Source organism: Aquarana catesbeiana, linkage group LG10 (genome assembly GCF_042186555.1).
Source record: "Aquarana catesbeiana isolate 2022-GZ linkage group LG10, ASM4218655v1, whole genome shotgun sequence".
Taxonomy (NCBI): domain Eukaryota; kingdom Metazoa; phylum Chordata; class Amphibia; order Anura; family Ranidae; genus Aquarana; species Aquarana catesbeiana.
In genome coordinates this window covers 233,446,522-233,465,885 of record NC_133333.1, presented here as the reverse complement: position 1 = coordinate 233,465,885, position 19,364 = coordinate 233,446,522, and the positions used below count along the sequence as shown (strand labels likewise).

The 19,364-nt window shown below is 46.6% G+C and overlaps 2 protein-coding genes across 10 annotated transcripts in view; one reads left to right on the top strand and one right to left on the bottom strand.

Annotated features, from left to right (window-relative positions):
- LOC141111279 (F-box only protein 2-like) overlaps window positions 1–14,612 on the bottom strand; it is a 68,044-nt gene extending 53,432 nt beyond the window's left edge. Inside the window, exons 1-2 of one of the 2 annotated variants that reach the window (XM_073603432.1) lie at window positions 14,463–14,595; window positions 10,955–11,043 (exon numbers count right to left, since the gene is read on the bottom strand). The gene's annotated coding sequence lies outside the window, so the exon portion shown is untranslated. Of the gene's footprint in view, window positions 1–10,954; window positions 11,044–14,462 lie in introns of both variants that reach the window. The other variant, XM_073603431.1, reaches the window with a different exon arrangement.
- Window positions 1–19,364, top strand: part of LOC141111277 (F-box only protein 6-like) — a 48,982-nt gene that overhangs the window by 11,592 nt on the left and 18,026 nt on the right. For 4 of the 8 annotated variants that reach the window (XM_073603428.1, XM_073603427.1, XM_073603429.1 and 1 more), the window contains 2 exons: window positions 10,816–11,089; window positions 17,432–17,558. In XM_073603428.1, the coding sequence (XP_073459529.1) occupies window positions 10,834–11,089; window positions 17,432–17,558 (383 nt within the window). In that variant the 5' untranslated portion in view covers window positions 10,816–10,833. Of the gene's footprint in view, window positions 1–8,344; window positions 8,838–10,815; window positions 11,090–17,431; window positions 17,559–19,364 lie in introns of those variants that run through there. The other 4 variants (XM_073603422.1, XM_073603424.1, XM_073603426.1 and 1 more) reach the window with 3 other exon arrangements.

Below are 19,364 nucleotides of genomic sequence, written 5' to 3'. Positions count from 1 at the left end.
GTTTATATGCCTGAGCCAAGTATGTTCCTTGTCAGGGGCGGTGTTGGAATCTCTGATTCACGGTCTTCAGACAGCCCTGCTGGCAGCATTTTTCAGGCACGCGGGCCTCATCTCTATCTTGTCAGATTCTTCTGTAGTATTTTGGCTTCAGCAGACAGTCATGCTTTCGTTGCCATTCAAGTTACTGGAGGCAGTAATTGCCTATGGGGTACTTGGTCTGGTTCTTTACCTTTTTTGTTCTGAAGGTAGGGGCCGGGCCACCAGGGTGCCCAGTGGCAAGTTTCCAATATAGTTTGTTACATTTTGGCTGCTCTCTTTCCTGCGGAAAAAATTTTCATCAAGGTACTAGTCTGTGGATTTGCTACAGTTGGGGGGGGGGGGGGGGGGGGGATATATTGGCATCCAAACCGATATTATCAATGCTGGGACTTATTTCCATCAGACCTGCCCGTTGGCAGGGCAAGATAATGGTGCAGATGTCGTTTCACCACTGGGCTCACCCTTGGGTCGAAAGCAGTCCTTGCTTGGAAACCTTGCCAAGCACTGCTTTGGGTCTTGGGTACCTGCAGGAGGGTCAGGGGTTTATTCATTATGTCCTGTCACATGGGGAGACCCTGGTTACTGCCCAGGAATCTACAGTCTCTCTCAGGGTATGTGCTGGGCCACCGTCCCCTTGACGGCCCAAAAAGTGGTGGGTTCGGGTCATCGTTTATTCTAGGTTCCACTCTCAGCGCAATCTCTTGATTATGATGTTACCTGGAGAACTGCTCAGGTACATTAAACCAGTCACCTTTTGTCAGATCCCCAGCCTGTTTAAAAAAAAAAAAAAAAAAAAAGAGGGGGGTGTACAGTCACTTTGGATATGCTGAATCATGCCATGAGACTTATTCCCCAGGATGGAGTCTTGCCCTCCTTCCTCTGTTCAGGACTCAAACTCAGTTGTCAGGTCACAAGCAGAAGCACGACCCAGTTATATAGTGTGGGACCAGTTTCTGGGTGTCTGGTATGGTTTCTCTGTTTTACGGTGCTTATTGCCACAGGATATTGGCCTTAGCCGCCAACACTATCAAACACATCCATCAGGTATCCAGCAATTCGGACCCCTGCAAATTCCTGTCAGGTTGTTTATTTTTATGGCTCACCCTCTCAAACTTCCCCATACCAAGCATAGACAAGCCAGGAGTTTGTGGGAATTTCAGAGCTACTTAACTGGTGTCCATTTGAAGCATTCGATCTTCTCTGCCATTTCGCAAGGGATTCTCGCGTCAGCCCTTGCTCCTTTTCCCCTCACGCATCCTCTCGCACATGCAGTTCGTTCTCATGTCTGCGTTTTCTCGGAAATCGGGCTTAATCCAAATCAGTTAAGGAATATCATTTGGGTTCTGGGCAGTTACAGGTTCCAAGCAGGGGGGGGGGGCCTTCTTATCAATTCATGGGACGTTGGTGTTTATCCTGTTTTTTAGCTGTTACACCGGATCTGTATACTGAAGCCATCCGGGCGTGTGCTACCCTATCAGACGGTTTGTTACCTACCCTTGATCTAGCTTTTTATCACACCTATTTTCGTGTCTTTTTGCCCTCTTTTTCAGGCATACTGACCAGCTAGGCCAAGGCATACCTCAGGCCTTGGTAGATAGGGTATCACATTTCCAAGTGAAGACTCTGACTACAAGTAAGAAGGCTGGCCGAAGCTTAGCCTGCATTTGTGGGAGGAGTTTGAGGGGTACATATCCTTCCTGCTCTGCCTGATCCTGCGTCGGCTCGCATTCGGGGTTCCCACCCGTTTTCCCCAAATCTTCATTTACTTAAACATCCTACATTTTTCATATTCATACATTCAGGGTATGCCCTCTTTTTCAGGCGTACTGACTAGCTAGGTAAAGGCACACCTCAGGCCTTGGCAGTTAGGGTATCGCATTTCCAAGTGAAGACTCTGACTACAAATGTATGTTAGGGTTGCCACCTGTCCGGGAGACAGTTTTCTCTCGGACAGTCGGGTTTTTGAATGTGTACAGGTTTTCATCTGCCCTAGACCCAGACACATTATTCACACCAGACTGCACCGAGATTGACAAGTCTGTTCGGTCATCTGATGTGTCTCCTCGAGTCCCGACGGCAGCCTGTTTCAGCAGAGTGGATCAAAACTGTCTCCTCCTCTGCTCTGTAGGCTACACACACACAGGAAGAGGAGGGGGGAAAAGGGATGCGCTGATCAAGGTCTGTACAAAGTTTTTATTATAGTCTGTAGATGGGGAGGGGAGAGAGTGGCTGGTAGGGATAAGCTTCGCGTTCGAATTAAACCCATGTTCGACTTGAACATCGGCTGTTTGATAGATTGCTGAATTGCGAACATTATGGGCCGTTCGCACAAAATTCGTGTGGTGCGTCACGGCCCATAATTCACTGCGGCATCGCAGTGCATTGCTGGCTGATTGGCCAAGCATGCACTATGACCCGTATGCTTGGCCAATCACAGCGCCGCCGGTAGAGAGAGCTGTAATTGGCCAAAGCCAGGGTGGTGTGTGTGTGTGTGTGTGTGTGTGTGTGTAATAAATATATATATATATATATATATATATTATACACACACTGTATTCAGTTTAGCTAGATCCGTTCCTGTTATCTTCCTACTGACAGGCAGGCTTGTCTTGTTACAGTATTTACAGCTACCTGAAGAAATTTTTTGGTGTTCTTTTGATCCTATTAGTAACACAGTCAGGCAGCTAGACTATTTACAGTTAGTGTAGTGCGTTCTCCTCAGTGTTCAGTTAAAGCTACAAGTTTAGTGTGACCTCTGCACAGTGTTCAGCTAAAACTACAAGTTATTTTTTTGCAAGCTCTGCACAGTGTTCAGCTAAAGCTACCTGTAGAAGGTTGGTGGTGTTCTCATACTACAGGCAGGCAGTTGATTTTGCTAGCAGCAGTATCAAAATTATATGCATGTATGTATATGTATGTGTGTGTGTGTGTGTGTGTGTGTGTGTGTGTGTGTATATATATATATATATATATATATATATATATATATATATATATATATATATATATATATATATATATATATATATATATATATATAAAAAAAATTCTCTATTAGTGCAGCTACAGGCCATTAGTATGTCAGGCCAACAAGGAGAGGCAGACAGTCACAAGCCAATAAAAGAGGGCAAGCAGGCTCTGTGTCTCGAGGCAACAGTGCTGGTCGTGGAGACGGTGCATCCTCATCAGCACGTGGCCGTGGGACACGTTTTGGCCTTTTTTTCGGCAGCTGGCTGTGTTGAGTTGCAACATGCGGAAGAATTGGTCGAGTGGATGACCAAGCCATCCTCATCCTCTCACCATGCTCAGGGTACTTTGTCTGGCAAAGCAGCGTCCTCTTCCCTCGGCTCAATGTCATCAGTGACTCCTTCCCTAGCCCCACCATGTCCTCCTGAGAAGTCCCTCGAACTGTTTGACCACAGTGTTGGGTACATGCTCCAGGAGGATGCCCAGCGTTTGGAAGGCTCTGATGATGATACTGAGCTCGATGAAGGCAGTAACGTGAGCACAGACAGGGGGGGCGCCCAAGAAGGACAGCAATCTGGCAGTCATGCCCCCCCTGCTGCAGCATACTGCCAGGTTTGCTCCAGTGATGAGGAGGGAGGGGATGATGAGGTCACTGACTCAACGTGGGTGCCTGATAGGAGAGAGGAGGAGGAGGAGGAGGAGGAGGAGGCGGCACATCACCAACGAGGCAGGATGCCCTCCAGGGGCCAGCCTAAGGGCAGCACACTGACTGCATCACACCCCAAAGCTCCGCATGTGCAGGGCGCTGCAGTCTCTGCGCGTTATTCAAAAAGTTCTTTGGTGTGGGCCTTTTTTGAGACTAGTACATCAGTTCGCACCTCTGCTATTTGCAACATATGTCTCAAGCATATCTCGCGTTGCCAAAACATCTCCCGCTTGACCACCACATGCTTGACCAGACATATGTTGACCTGCCATGCAGTTCATTGGCAAGCGTATCTAAAAGACCCACACCAAAGAACAAAGAGGACCTCTCCTTGCTCCTCATCAGCTGAGATCTCCAACCCCACTAAACCTTCAGTCCTCTCTGAGACCTGTGCTGAGAGGAATGAAGGTGTAGAATTAGGTGTGTCACAGCCAAGTACTTGTGGGCAATATGATTTCGGTACACCAACGTCAGATTGTACCAGGCAAATTTCCCTGCCCCAGCTGCTGCACCGCCGAAAAAGAAGTTCGCTTCCAGCCATCCACATGCCCAGCGGTTGAATGCTAGCTTGGCAAAATTGCTAGCACTTCAACTGCTGCCTTTTCAGTTGGTAGACTCTGCCCCCTTCCATGAGTTTGTGGAATGTGCAGTTCCTCAGTGGTGGGTACTCCACTTTTTCTCACGGAAGGCGATTCCGGCTCTCTACCGGCATGTGGAAGGCAATGTCTTGGCCTCGCTGGACAGGGCGGTCAGCGGTAAGGTGCATATTACCGCTGACTCATGGTCCAGCAGGCATGGACAGGGACATTACCCAAGTTTCACCGCGCATTGGGTGACTACTGGCAGCTGGGAAGGATGCAGGACAAGGTGCAGTAGTGTTGGAGGTTGTTCCGCCACCACGCCTCCAAAATGCCACTACTAATGATTGTGACACACCTCTCTCCTCCACCCCCTCCTCTTCTTCTTCCTGTGCTTTGTCCTCAGAACCAGCGGTGCTCCGTAGCCGTTCAAGGGGCTACGCAAGTATGCAGGCCAAAAGATGCCATGCGGTGCTTGAGCTGGTGTGCTTGGGGGACAGGAGCCACTCTGGGGCAGAGGTTCTGTCAGCTCTGCGGGGGCAGGTTCAGAGGTGGTTGAAGCCACGCCAACTTAAGGCAGGAATGGTGGTTTGCTACAATGGCACCAACCTCCTCTCTGCCCTCCGACAGGGACAAATGACCCATGTGCCCTGTTTGGCTCATGTCCTTAACTTGGTGGTGCAGTGGTTCTTGGGCAGGTACCCGGGCTTACAGGATGTCCTGAGGCAGGCCAAGAAAGTCTGTGTGCATTTCCGCCGGGTCATATAATGCCAGTGCTCGGCTGGCAGACCTCCAAAAGGAGTTTAACCTGCCCAAGAACCGCCTAATCTGTGACATGCCCACCAGGTGGAACTCAACGTTGACCATGCTGCAGTGGCTGCACATGCAGCAGAGGGCCATCAATGAGTACCTGTGCGACTATGGCACCAGGACAGGGTAAGGGGAGCTTATGTTTTTTTGTTTTTTTTTTCCCCACGCCAGTGGGCCATGATCAGGGATGCATGCACTGTCCTGTCACCATTTGAGGAGGCCACAAGGATGGTGAGCAGTGACAGTGCATGCATCAGTGACACTGTTCCCCTTGTCCACCTGTTGGAGCACACGCTGCGTGGAATAATGGACAGGGCACTTGAGGCAGAACAAAGACAGGAAGAGGAGGACTTCCTTAGCTCTCAAGGCCCCCTTTATCCAGACAGTGTTCCTGCGTGCCCGCCGATCACACAGGAGGAGGAGGAGGATTGTGTCAGTATGGAGGTGGAGCCTGGCACTCAGCGTCAGCAGCAGTCTTTAAGGGATCAGTCCCAAGAAACACATGGACTTGTACGTGGCTGGGAGGAGGTGGCTGCAGACCATGTTGTCCTTAGTGACCCAGAGGACTCCGGACCGAATGCCTCAGCAAACCTACTCTGCATGGCCTCCCTGATCCTGCAAAGCCTGCGTAAGGATCCTCGTATTCGTGGTATCAAGGAGAAGGACCAATACTGGCTGGCAACCCTCCTTGATCCACGTTACAAGGGTAAGGATGCGGACCTTATCCTGCCATCGCTGGGGATGGAACCTCTTCGGGAGGCCTTGCAGAAAGGTCTGTGCACCGCGTTCCTGTTTCTGGACAATGTGTTGCTGAGGCTTCAGTCAAAGAAGGAGTGGTGGAGAAGGTGGCCGTCTGACCGATGCGTTCAGACAATTTTTTTGGTCCGCAGCCCCAAGGTATGATCGGTTCCAGCAACCATCGCCAGCGTCTATTTTACATGGTGCAGGAATACCTAGGGGCAAGATCTGACTTGGAAACCTTTCCCACCGAAAATCCTCTGGGTCAATGGGTCTTGAGGATGGATCACTGGCCAGAGCTTGCACAGTATGCAATTGAGCTACTGGCCTGTCCTGCATCCAGTGTTCTTTCGGAACGCACATTCAGTGCTGCTGGAGGCTTTGTAACTGATCACAGGGTGCGTCTGTCCACCGACTCGATCGATCGACTGACCTTCATAAAAACGAATCAGTCTTGGATCACCACCAGCTACCAAGCACCTGATGCTGATGTAACCGAATAATTTTTTTTTTAAATCTCAGATTGCCTATGCTGATGCTGAGTAATTATCCTCTTCCTCCTCAATGATCACGCTGATAGCTTGTAATAACATTTTTGGTTCTGGGCGCTGCCACCAGTGCCTAAGGCCCAATTTTTCAGCCCCTGTTTAACAGGAGCGTGTAATTACAATTTTTGATGCAATACTTTGCAGCAGGGCTCATTTCTGCGTTCCAACTAGAGTATCTTTGAGGGATTGCAGTGTTGTGGCACCAGCACCAGTGCCTAAGGCCCAATTTTTCAGCCCCTGTTCAACAGGGGCATGTAATTACAGTTCTTGAGCTAATATTTCACAGCAGGGCCCTGTGAGGGCTTACGGTGTTGTGGCCACAACAACACCTAAGGCCCAAATTTCTGCTGAGTATATAGGGCAGGCCCCTACTTTCAAACATCCAACTTACAAACGACTCCTACTTGCAAACGGAAGGAGACAACAGGAAGTGAGATAAAATCTACCCCTAGGAAGGGAAATTCTCTCCTGTAAGAGTTAATATGGGGAAAAACGTTTCTCCTTTCCACTGATGCTTTATCACCAATCCTTGTTTCACAAAAAACCCCAAATTTTCAAAAAACATTTGTCATTGGGGCAGAAAAATGAGGTGAAAAAAAGCTTAAAATAGATTTTTTGGCTGGAGCTAAACACGTTAAAAATGTACCAGTTCAAAATTACAAACAGATTCTACTTAACAACAAACCTACAGTCCCTGTCTTGTTTGCACCGCCTGTATACTGCTGTTCAGAGTATATAGGGCCTGGTGGCCCCACGCTTTTTTTTTTTTTTTTTAATTTGGGTGTGGGGTTCCCCTTAATATCCATACAAGACCCAAAAGGCTTGGTAATGGACTGGGGGGTACCCATGCTGTTTGTCTCACTGATTTTCATCCATATTGCCAGGACCCGATATTACATTAAAGCTGCAAGCAATTTTAAATGACTTTTTTTCCTTTAAAAATGACATTTTGTGCAGGGACTGTTCTAAGCACAGGAAACACGCGCCACTTTACAGGCATACTATAGACATCCCCCAGGTACGATATTTAAAGGAATATTTTTCACTTTTTTTTTTTTTTTTTTACTTTAAGCATCATTAAAACCACTGCTCCCGAAAAAACGGCTGTTTTTTTAAAAGGTTTTTTTTTTTGCATTGATACATGTCCCCTGGGGCAGGACTCGGGTCCCCAAACCCTTTTTAGGACAATACCATGCAAATTAGCCTTTAAAATTAGCACTTTTGATTACGAAAGTTCGAGTCCCATAGACGTCAATGGGGTTCTAACGTTTGTGCGAATTTTCGGTCCGTTCGCAGGTTCTGGTGCGAACCGAATCGGGGGGCGTTCGGCTCATCCCTAGTGGCTGGGAAGGAGGACAACTTAAATATGTAGAGGGATTAAAAGGATATGTGCTGGGGGGGCACTTTGGCTGGGGGAACACGTATGCTAGACGTGTGTGTTGGATTTGAAATCTGACAACCCTCTCCCCTCACAAAGCACTCCCCCCTTCCCTCGCAAAGCACCACCCTAGCACATATCTAACTTCCCAAGCACCCCCCCAGCATGTATCCAGCAGCCCCTACCCCTCTCCTCTCAAAGCACCCACAGCATATATACAAGCTCCCCTCCCAAAGCGTCCCCCCTCAGCACATATCTGACCCCCCCCCCCCTACCCCCGCTAGCACTAGCCCTCTCCACAGGACATATCTGACCCCTGCATTTTGTATGTTTAATTATTTCTCACCCCTGCATTCCGTGCATAACACTTACAATTCGGCCATGCGCACTGTTCGCCACGCCGCATTACTACTCTCTTTCAGGCCACCAAAAGTGTTCCAGGTCTTTTACAATCGTTTATAGAGTACACCCCACCCCCCAAAAAAAAAAACGCTGCCGCTAAAGTGTTCAGGTTTGGCTTGAAGAAAAGGTGGCAACCCTAGTGTGTATGTATTTTTCTAGCAAAAAAAAAAAAAAGTTTTACATGTAGGAGAGGAATGTCAGAATTGGCTCGGTAGGGAAGTAGTTAAATGCAGAAAATCCTCGCCCTCAGTCTCGCATGACAGCAAAAGCAAATGGTTTTCTCTGTATTTGACTAGTCAGCTGGGATAATGGCAGCTCCTTGTTAAGCCTCCCTGCTTAATAATTCCCACTGTGAGGCCAATTACTGCTCACTGTCTGTCATCCCAAGTCAGGAGAATCCCCGCTGACTGCTGGGAAATCCATCGGACGCACACAGCCGCATCAGGAGCGAAGAGGGGAAGTAATCGCTGCGTGACCTTTACACCAACACCAGACCGCTGATCTCCGACTTTTCCTCCATCTACGTCGTTGTACAGAGTTCTTCCTCAATCCTATGATGATGAAGTGTGAAAGCCAAACTTCAGCGTGAATCCCACCCTGGGGAGAGACGACGACTTCCTGTCTGAAGGGAGATCTGCATCGAAAGGCAGGAGGGGCCCCGCATCTCTGATGTAGGGAAACGTTGTACCATTGGGGGGGGGGGGACAGTTCTGTCTTCTGTAATTTTCTAAGAGGCTGCAAAAAAAATACAGGCTGAGCTTCTCACTGTTCAATGTCTTATTTTCCCGTCCATCCTTTTCTTTCTGCTTCCTGGTTTGTGAGGTTAAAAAAAAGGAAGAAAACCAGCATCAGCTGCATACATGCAACATTGCATTTTTTCCTTTTAATCACTTCCAGTCCAGGCCAATTCTGAAAATATATATATATATATATATATATATATATATATATATATATATATATATATATATATATATATATATATATTATACAGTATATTGCCAAAAGTATTGGGGCGCCTGCCTTTTACACCCACATGAACTTTAATGACATCCCAGTCTTAGTCCGTAGGGTTCAATATTGAGTTGGCCCACCCTTTACAGCTATAACAGCTTCAACTCTTCTGGGAAGGTTGTCCACAAGGTTTAGGAGTGTATCTATGGGAATGTTTGACCATTCTTCCAGAAGCGCATTTGTGAGGTCAGGCACTGATGTTGGACGAGAAGGCCTGGCTTAGTCTCTCCAAAGGTTTTCTATCGGGTTGAGGTCAGGAGGGGGGGGGGGGGTTTGTTTTTTTTTATTCAGGGGTTGGGCTTGGCCCCTTAGTTCCAGTGAAGGTAAATCTTAAGCTGTCATGATACCGAGGCATTTTGGACAATTTCATGCTCCCAACTTTGTGGGAACAGTTTGGGGATGGCCCCTTCCTGTTCCAACATGACTGAGCACCAGCGCACAAAGCAGGGTACATAAAGACATCGATGAGTGAGTCACACTTTAAAATTGCATCCGCCCCTGGAACGACGCCCAACTATGATACCTAAAAATCATCCATAGCAGGAGCTTTAAAAGCCTTTACAGGTTACCAGTTTAGTTAGTGAACGGGGCATTTTTCTTTTATTTTGAAAAATTGTTTACTTTGTATCTTTTATTTTTTAAAATCTTTTATTGCTATCACAAGGGATGACAGGTCAATTTAACTGCTTAAGGACCAAGCCTATTTTTTTACACTTGGTGTTTACAAGTGTGTGTGTGTGTGGGTTTTTTCTTAGAACCCTGTATGTATGTGTGTAATATATATAATTTTTCAGACACCCTAGAGAATAAATTGGCGGTCGTTCCAATACTTTCACACTGTATTTACGCAGCGGTCTTGCAAGCGCAATTTTTTTTTTTTTTTTTGATCACCATTTTCAAATGCGGGCACAACTTACGTATGCGTTTTTTACTTTTTATTTTTACACTGTCCTTTAATAAAAAAAACAAAAAAAAACAAACATTTGGCTCACTTTTATTCCTATTACAAGGAATGTAAACATCCCTTGTAATAGAAAAAAAGCATGACACAACCTCCTAAATGTGAGATCTGGGGGGGGGGGGGGGTCAAAAAGACCTCAGATCTCACATTTACACTTAAATGCAATAAAAAAAAAAAGTATTTCACACCCCCCCCCCCCCCCCCCCAAACAAAAATTTCCCCTTTTTTAAGACCATTGGGCGGAAGAGACGTCGCCTCTGTCATCCAATGTTTTGGAGCCAAGCAGGGGCCATCTTTCCCTCACTCGGCTCCATGTCTCTGCCGATACTGACAGACAACCAGAGCGCGGCATAAGGGAGCCCCCCCCCCCCCCCCCATAAAAGTGATCTCGCGGGGAATCTCTCTCTCTCTCTGTTCCTCTTTAAGTGTCATCTGCCCCTGTATAGATTATAGACTGCCCACCCTGACCTCTGGTGGTGTTGGGGTTAAATAAGAAGGATGATGGGTCCCTTGCCACTGATGGGAGCTCTATAATAATTTAGTGGGGCCCTGTCATTTCTAGTAATACCATGCAGGGGCAGCATGGAGTTTATACTGAACTGTAATTTGTACATGGTTTTATGAGTCTCTGGATGTTTCGTCATTTAAATTTTTGCTTTTGTGGACTTTGCAAGAATTGAACAGGGCACAGAATGATCATTAACGGTATTCCGGAAGGAGCTCTGCTGGAAATTCTGACCGTGGTCCCTGCCTGCAATCTCATCATGCACTGTCGGTTGGTCTGCACTCTATGGAGGGATATTATTGACTCACCAGCCTTGTGGAAAAGGAAGTCTCAGCTGGATGGATTTGTCTCTAAGCACTGCCAAAGAATTCCACCTGACTGGAGGATGTTCTACTTCCTACATGAGAAAAAGAGGAATTTACTTAAAAACCCCTGTGCTGTAGGTAAGAGTGCTTCACCTATCCTCTCCTGGACCCCTTAATCCTCTTAGGTGGGTCAACAGATGGCCCCTAGTTCTGCAGGGTGGGCCCTCAGTTGGTTTAGATCCCTGTTAGGTGGTCCCTCAGATGGTCTATTGTCTTCCCAGATAAGCCCCAACTGGTTCCTAATTCTCCTGGGCAGACCCCCATTTACTCTGTAAGCTGTCAACGTCAATGTATACACTTATTATTATTATTATTATTATTATATTATTTTTTTTTTTTTTTTTTTAATTTTGGTTTGGGGTTACCCTTAAAATCCATATCAGACCTGAAGGGCCTGGTGTGGATTGGGGGGTATCTGTGCTGTGTGTGTGTGTGTGGTTTTTTTTTTTTTTTTTTTTTTTTTTTTTTTTTTCTGGCATTCTTTTGTTTTACATTTCAGCTGTCAGCAGGGAAGCCCACTGACAGCTGATAAGCTGTAAAAAAAAAAAAAAAAAAAAAAAATACACCTGTAAGGCAATTGTTTAATGTGCATACTAGCGCATTATGGAATACCTACCTTAGAACGAAGCCCTCCCGCTGTCACCACTGAGAGGGCTGACCTCTTCCTCTGGTCTTTCTTCGCATGCTGCGGCTGTGTGAATGAGCAGAGCCCTGATTATGTCACTCCCGAACATCCTTGGTTCCGGCACGAAGCTCTGAAGTTCTGGCAAGGCATGCGCTGGTGATGTCACTGGCTGCATGCGGGGTGAATATCTCCTAAACGGCGCAGGTTTAGGAGATATTCATTTTACCTACAGATAAGCCGCCTTATAGGCTTACCTGTAGGTAAAAATGACCAAGTGTGGTTTACTACCGCTTTAAGGATACAGCGGCTGGCTTCCTGGCTCGCTCCTTAAAGCGGTAGTAAACCGTTGAGGGGAAAAAAAAAAACATGCAAGACGATAGCATAATGTGCTAGTATGCATTGTATACTAGCACATTATAAAATACCTTAAGAACGAAGCTCCCGCAGCGTGCCTGGTCACCGCTGTGGGGGCTGACATGTTCCCTCGGTGTTTCTTTCCGGGATCGCCGGCTCCGGTGCTGTGAGTGGCCTTTCGTTCCGGCAGGATATGCCGGACCTGCAGAGCGCATGCATGCACGTCAGCATAATACATACATACATACATACATTATATATTTTTACCTACAGGTAAGCCTTATTATATGCTTACCTGTATGTAAAAAATCACCTAGAGGACAATACAATCACTTCAATAATCAGCTATTCTTCACACAGAATTTGAAACGGTCGATCATTTTTTGACAGATCAAAATACGAATTAATAAATGAAACTAAACGAATTTCGAAACAAATCAACTAAACTAAATTAGTAACATAACGCATTTATCAGAAACAAAACACATTTTTCCATTCTGTACTGGTCTAGCAAGTGTAGTGCCTTGTAGGAACTGCTTTAAATTAACCCAGGTTCTTCCCCAGTTGATTGCCCTGTGCCCAGGTACACAATCTCAGCCATACTTTTTTAATCAATAAAACGAGTCTAGGGGTGTTTTTTTATGTTTGGAGAACTTGCTTAGGGTTGAGAGAATTCAGTGGGATACTCTAAAAACAGAAACAATGACAGTTTGAGGACAGTGAACTCCTTTCCGTAAGGCTTAAGCAGAAGTCCTTGCATATAGCAAACTGTAGACTTGGCTTCTAATGGCTGCACCAAGAGCATAGTCCCTTCACAATGAATTAGAAAACCTAAATTCTTCAGAACACCAGCCAATGTCCCCTTTGACAGATCCACAGGTGACTCTCTAGCACAAAAAGGGTAGCAGCAGCCCAAAAGTCTCCTACGATCTCTACTTACTCACAAATGTTCAGAGACGGTTGGTTGCCTCCTTCCAACTTCCATGCAATACTTTTTCCAGTGATACCAGACTAGATCTTCATCAGACAGCCCCTCACTCAGTTCTCTCTAGCTTCAGCATCTAGGCCCCAGGTTGCCCACCTGAGGCCTCATGAACAGCAAGCACATGGCAGTGTTGCCCTAGTGAGTAGCAGCCCTCCAGGCTGGACTAATCCTCTGCAGGAACAGAACTCGAGCTCAGTGTGTTCCGAGAATATATACAGACTCCCAGCAGCCTTCAGGGGCCAGCTCCCTGGGATTGGCCAAGGCTGTATAAATATTCATGCTGCCATCTTCAGAGCTCCACACCTATGATCCCAAAAGTTCTCAGAGCTTTTCTGGACAGCAGAGGGAGTAAACAGACTGGCAGCAACTGATAACACAGAGCAGACCTAACTAGTCAAAAGTTGAACGAAAGTACAGCGAAAGTACAGTGAGCAACTGAATTTACTTAAAGTGGAAGCAAGCTCTGCTTTATAATTATATATATAATTATTATAGAACAGTGGTTCTCAACCTGGGGGTCGGGACCCCCTCAGGGGTGAAATGATGATTTGCCAAAGGTCACTGAATCCTGGGCTGTTCCTGAAGCCAGCACCGCTCTCCCACCCTTCTTGTGGCTGGCCAGCAGGGCTGTTCCTGGAGCTTTGAAGCCGCCCATTCAGTTCACGGCATGGCTGGGGGGCAGAGACTAGAGGTCAGCTGACTGGTGAGCAATGTGAAGTGGGAGGGGCTGGAGGAGACCCTATCAACTTATTTTGGCATAGGTGTCACTGCTACGAGACACCACAAAGTCGGAGACATAGTGAATAACACTACCTGTGCTTAGAGTTGTCATTAAAAGTCTCCATTACAGTTCTCAGATCAGCAGATGACATGGATCAAGAGCACCTGATCCCAACTCCCGGCCAGCACTGCCACTGATCCCAACTCCCGGCCAGCACTGCCACTGATCCCAACTCCCGGCCAGCACTTCCACTGATCCCAACTCCCGGCCAGCACTGCCACTGATCCCAACTCTCCGCCAGCACTGCCACTCATCCCACCACCAAGGAGTAAGAGAAGGAATAAAAATAGAGAATACATGGAAGGGGGAGGAACAAAGAAAAAGGGAGAGAAAGAACAAGACAGCTAGAGAGAGGGATGGGGATAAAAAACAAACCAAAAATTAGGATAGAGAGAGAGATAAAAGGCAAAGAAAGGAGACCAAAGAGTGTGGTACATCCTAAAATGTACCATAAGGGGTTTTAATATTGTACGAGTGGAATGGACTCGGGGAGCGCTAAATGTCCATGGGTTAAGGGCGCAAATTGTCTTGCCTTGGGTGCTGACAACCCACGCTACGAAAATAATTTTACTGTTAGGGGTCCCCAGAACTTGGGAAACTTTATCAAGGGGTCACGGCACTAGTAAGGTTGAGAACCACTGTTATAGAACAAAGTATTAACATGCCTTGCACATTGTAATCTTAGTAAAAGCTGCTTTGCAATTACCTTTTTGAAGTTTTATAAATTGTATCCTCTTCCGGGTATCAGCTGCGCCATCTTAGGTATGGGTTCCTGTCTCTGCCGTGGGCGTCATTTCCGCCCTTCCTCTCAGTATAACAGCTACAGATGCTTTCTTGTATGAACTGAGATACGAGATACACTGGTTCACTCCCCCTGTGTGATGTTTTACAGTCACAAGGTGGGGAGAACCAGGAAGCTGAGGAATGCAGAGTATTGCGATCCTTCCTAGCTGTGCCGTTTTCAGGGGAAATGACAGACCTGGCATGGTGTTACAGAAACGCCACACATAGCATGCTGTGAATCAAACGCTGAACTGACCATGCACCCGTGACATCATAAAAGATTGCAGGTCGGATTGTCACAAGATTATACAAGCGAGTCAGCTTTCACAGGCAGTGATCAGTAGCATTAGACATGTAGATTACAATGAGCTAAAGTTTAACCAGTGGCGGCTAGTGCTCAAAATATTTTGGTGGGGCACAAACAAACTGAAAAAATTTTGAAAATAAAGACATAATTTGCAGCCACTGTGCCCATCATATGCAGCCAGTGTGCCCATTAAATTCTGCCAGTGTGCCCCCCTGTCTGCTCGCTATCTGCCCAGCACTTACCCTGTGTCTGTGGGGCATCGGGTGATGGCGACATGCTGGGTCCTTTGTGCATCTCCTCCTCCTGCCTCATCTCCCATCCTCTCCTCCATAGGCGTCCAATAGCGGTGCCTGCCGTTTCAGCCAATCAGGTGACAGGTAACAGACCCAAGCATCTGATTGGCAGAGAGGCGGTTCAGTGTTAGAAAAGCAAATAGTCATTCACTTTCCTAACACAGCTGAGTGGACTCTGAGCGCCCAGCATGGCGCTCGCAGTTCTCCTATTTTGCAGCCTTAGAGCCTTACTTACCAGCTTCGCTCGGACCGTGCGTTCCACGGAGCTTCAGACATCACTTCCATGTTCCCTCTGGCACAGGGAAACCGGAAGTAACCTCTTAACTTGAAGAACAAAGCACCCGCCCATAGTGATACTACGGGCGGAAATTGTTCCGCGCAATGGAATGCACAAAGCAGGTAAAAATTCTGCAATCTTGTCATTGCATTGTCGTGGTACTTCCCTTAGTGCACAGTGTCCGGCGCCCAAACATAGTGCACTTAATTTTTATTTTTATTTTTTTTTGCTGGGGGGTGTGCCCCCTATTGACGGGCCACCACTGAGTTTAACTAGAGAGTTTACAACCACTTTAACACAGCATTTGCATCCCCACCGACTACAGTGTGAAGCGCTAAATTAACCTATGAAAAACAAATCTCCACAAAACACAGTGAGCCGGCAGTAAACCTAACTAACCCTAGCACCTATCTAGGAGGGAGCTAAACAAGTTATAAACTTTGGGGTATTTTTCCGACACTCTTTCGAATTTAAAGAAGTGTCTCGGATACGCAACAAAACCTGTTTTAACATTTCGGAACGAGACTAGCTAAAAGTGACTTAAAGCGGTGTTCCACCTGGGAATACTGTAGCTGCTAACTTTTAATATAAGGCAGTGTTTCTCAACTCCAGTCCTCAAGGTGCCCCAACAGGTCATGTTTTCAGGATTTCCATCAGCTGAAACGGCTGTGGTAATTACCAAGGCAGTGAAACTGGTCAAATCACCTGTGCAAAATAATGGAAAGCCTGAAAACATGAACTGTTGGGGCGCCTTGAGGACTGGAGTTGAGAAACACTGATATAAAGGGTACTTGCCTGTCTAGGGAGCCCGCGATGTCGGCACCTCAAGCCAATCCATCCATTGGCTTCGGGTGCAGGCACCAGCATTGCTAGTAAGGGAAACTCAGTGAAGCCTTCAGGTTTCACTGCCAGTTTTCTATTGTGCATGCGCGTCTCTTGGGACACACACAGGTTCCAGAAGGCAGCAGGGGAAAGGAGGCGGGCCCAGATCACTTGGGGAAATGACGTACATCGCCACTGCAACATGGGACATACCACAGAAAAGGTACAAAAAAGCCAAAAAAGAAATAGTTGGATCGATCCAAAAATGAGGGGGGGTGTACTATTGCTTAAAGGCTATGTAAAGACTCGTGGATTTAAAAAAAAAAAAAAAACAAAAACAAATACTTACCTCCTCTGTGCAGTTGGTTTTGCACAGAGTGGCCCAGATCCTCCTCTTCTAGTGTTCCTCAGCGGCGCTCCTGGCTCCTACTTCTCAAGTGCCCCGTTGGAGAGCTGCTCTCCCTCAAGGAACCCATGCGAGCGCGCTCCCGTGTCCTGCTGCCAGGCCTGTACTGGCCATTGGGACTACAGGGAGTTTCCCGGTGGGCCGATGGCTCAGTGGGCTGGTTTCAGTGACAGCCTGTCAAAGTAATGGCTTTCTTGGTTCACCCTCAACTTCACACAGTGATGTGAGAAAGATGAGAAAAATACAGAGGAGAATAAGTGAAATAGTAAAAGAGGTTAGTGAGGACTCCTTATGTTATGCTACTTATGTTTTTTTGCACAATTGCGTATAGTTTATATACTGTTTTTGTGCTTGTTTGCACAAATAAAGTGGGCCGGTCTGGATGAAGTCCAGGGCCAAATTTTTATCCCAGTCCAGCCCTGCCTGCTGCTGAGTCCATTGACACAGACAGCAGGACTTGGCCCCGCCCCCCGGCTCGTCATTAGATTTGATTGGCGGGAGCCAATGGCTACGCTGCTATCAATCTATCCAATCAGGACCCGAGACACCGACTACAGCGGGTGTGCTTGTCCCTGGTGCAGGAATGATCGGGCTCAGGTAAGTAAAAGGGGGGGCTCCGGGGGGGCTGGTGCACTACAAGAGGGTTTTTCACCTCCATGCATACAATGCATGGAGGTGAAAAACTGCAAGGGTTTACAACCCCTTTTTAGGATTGAGTTGTCTTTTTGCTTGGAACTATGCTTTAAACTACTGATCTCTTCAAGAAATGATTTTCTAATTTTTCCAGAGGGCTTCCAGCACTGGGAACTAGAAGAAAACAGCGGAGACCAGTGGAAAGTTGAACAGCTCCCAGGGGCCCATGGAAAGCCATTTCCAGATGAAAACGTTAAAGATTACTTTGTTACCTCCTATGGGTATGTCATTTCTTTTCTTGCTTAAAAGGACACTGTAGCATATTATTTATTTATTTTTTTTTTAAAAATACGTTTACTTTATCCATAAGGCCTCATTAACATTGTGCTTTTCACCTGATTCTGCATGTCGCAAAGAGCAGCTCCTTCATTTGAATGGACAGCCCTATGCCTGTTTGTCGCCCGAAAGGAAGTTCCTGCTCCTTTTCGGACGACACGCTTCACGTGATTTGTGAAGGCGTGTTTTGCAGCGCGGCAATTGTGGCAGAATCGCATTGCATAACGTTTGGGGTGCCATTGGAGGAAAAAACAGCACCTAAATGTGCACAGCGCGTTGTGCTGTGAATGTCACACAATTTGGGATTGCGGGCGGTAGCGGGCAGTATCGCAGTGCTTCTGCCTGGGATCACAAATCGCAGCCTAAGTCACACATGTCAAACACTATAGTATCATTGCTGAGCAACAGCTGGGAGCAAACCAATGACAAGATGAATAACGGTGAACATTAGCAGGGAAAAGGAAAGCACACTTGCTTATTTTTTTTTAAAGCCCAACTCCAGGAAAAAGTAAAGATCCTCTCGCAGTTGGGGATGCATCTGCACTTCAAGGGTTAACTGCTACTTTTTGGGCCTATTCACACCAGAAACTGCACATAACTTTGTATTTTTGACTGAATGTTTACATGCATTTGAAGTGTGCTTGAATGCGTTTTTTGCACTGCGTTTGCAGTTCGTTTTTCTATGTGTTTTGGGCTTGACTTTCTTGGTTTAAAGGAGTGCAGTGCATTTTGAAGCGCTTTTGTAGCGCATTCCCTGCATTTGCTGTATGCAAAAATGCAGCATGCTCCTTCTTTTTTTTTTTTGCACTGCAAGGATGTGACCTATGCCCATAGGAATACCTTGATTTTGGGCTGTTTTATGCAGTTTGAGGGCGGCGAACTGCATCCCACTGTGTGAAAGGGCCCTTTGTCTAGGGGTTAGTAAAAGCACTTTTTATTTTCCTGATCCTTCACATCCTTAACAACCACCAAACAAGATGTATTCCCCGCTGACAGCTGAAAGTAAAAAAATCCATTTAAAAAAGTGAAAGAAACGGCGTGGGGTCCGCTCACGCCAAAGGCGTTGGATGATGCCGATTTTTGTTGATAGATCAACAGCGGGGGGGGCATTTATTTTTTATAAATAACTGTTTTTTTTTACACTACACATTTTGTTTTTTGGTAAATGAGTAGAGGTACTATGTTCCCCATAGTCATTCACTTAGGGGGGGTGCTGGGATCTGGGGGGCCCCCAGATTCCGATAAGTCCCCTGCCCGCAGATCTCTACAACCACTGGCCAGGGTTGTGGGGAAGAGGCCCTTGTCCCATGCCCCATGTTGAGGGCATGTGTTCTGGTATGGTTCGGGGGGGGGGGGGGGGGGGGGGCTCACTTGTGCCCTCCCTTTCCTGATCTGCCAGGCTTCATGCTCAGATAAGGGTCTGGTATGGATTTAGGGGGGAACCCATGCTGTAGTTTACTGGTTGTTAAGGATGCCAGCTGCTGTTGGTTCTTTAAACATTGCATTCCGGTGCCCCTACTTATTTACAGCTAGCAATTTTTATTTATTTTTTTGTGAATTGACTTTCACTCATGTTTTATGCGGTATTTACCAAGTGTTTTGCTTTTAAGCAGTAAATACTGCATAAAGCAGTAGTGAGTTAACATTTTTTAGGCTTGCATGCGGTACTAAAATGCCTAAATACCACGTGCGATCTGGTTCTGTGAATGGAGCCCAGAAGACTTTCTCTTTACAAGATCCAGCACTACCTC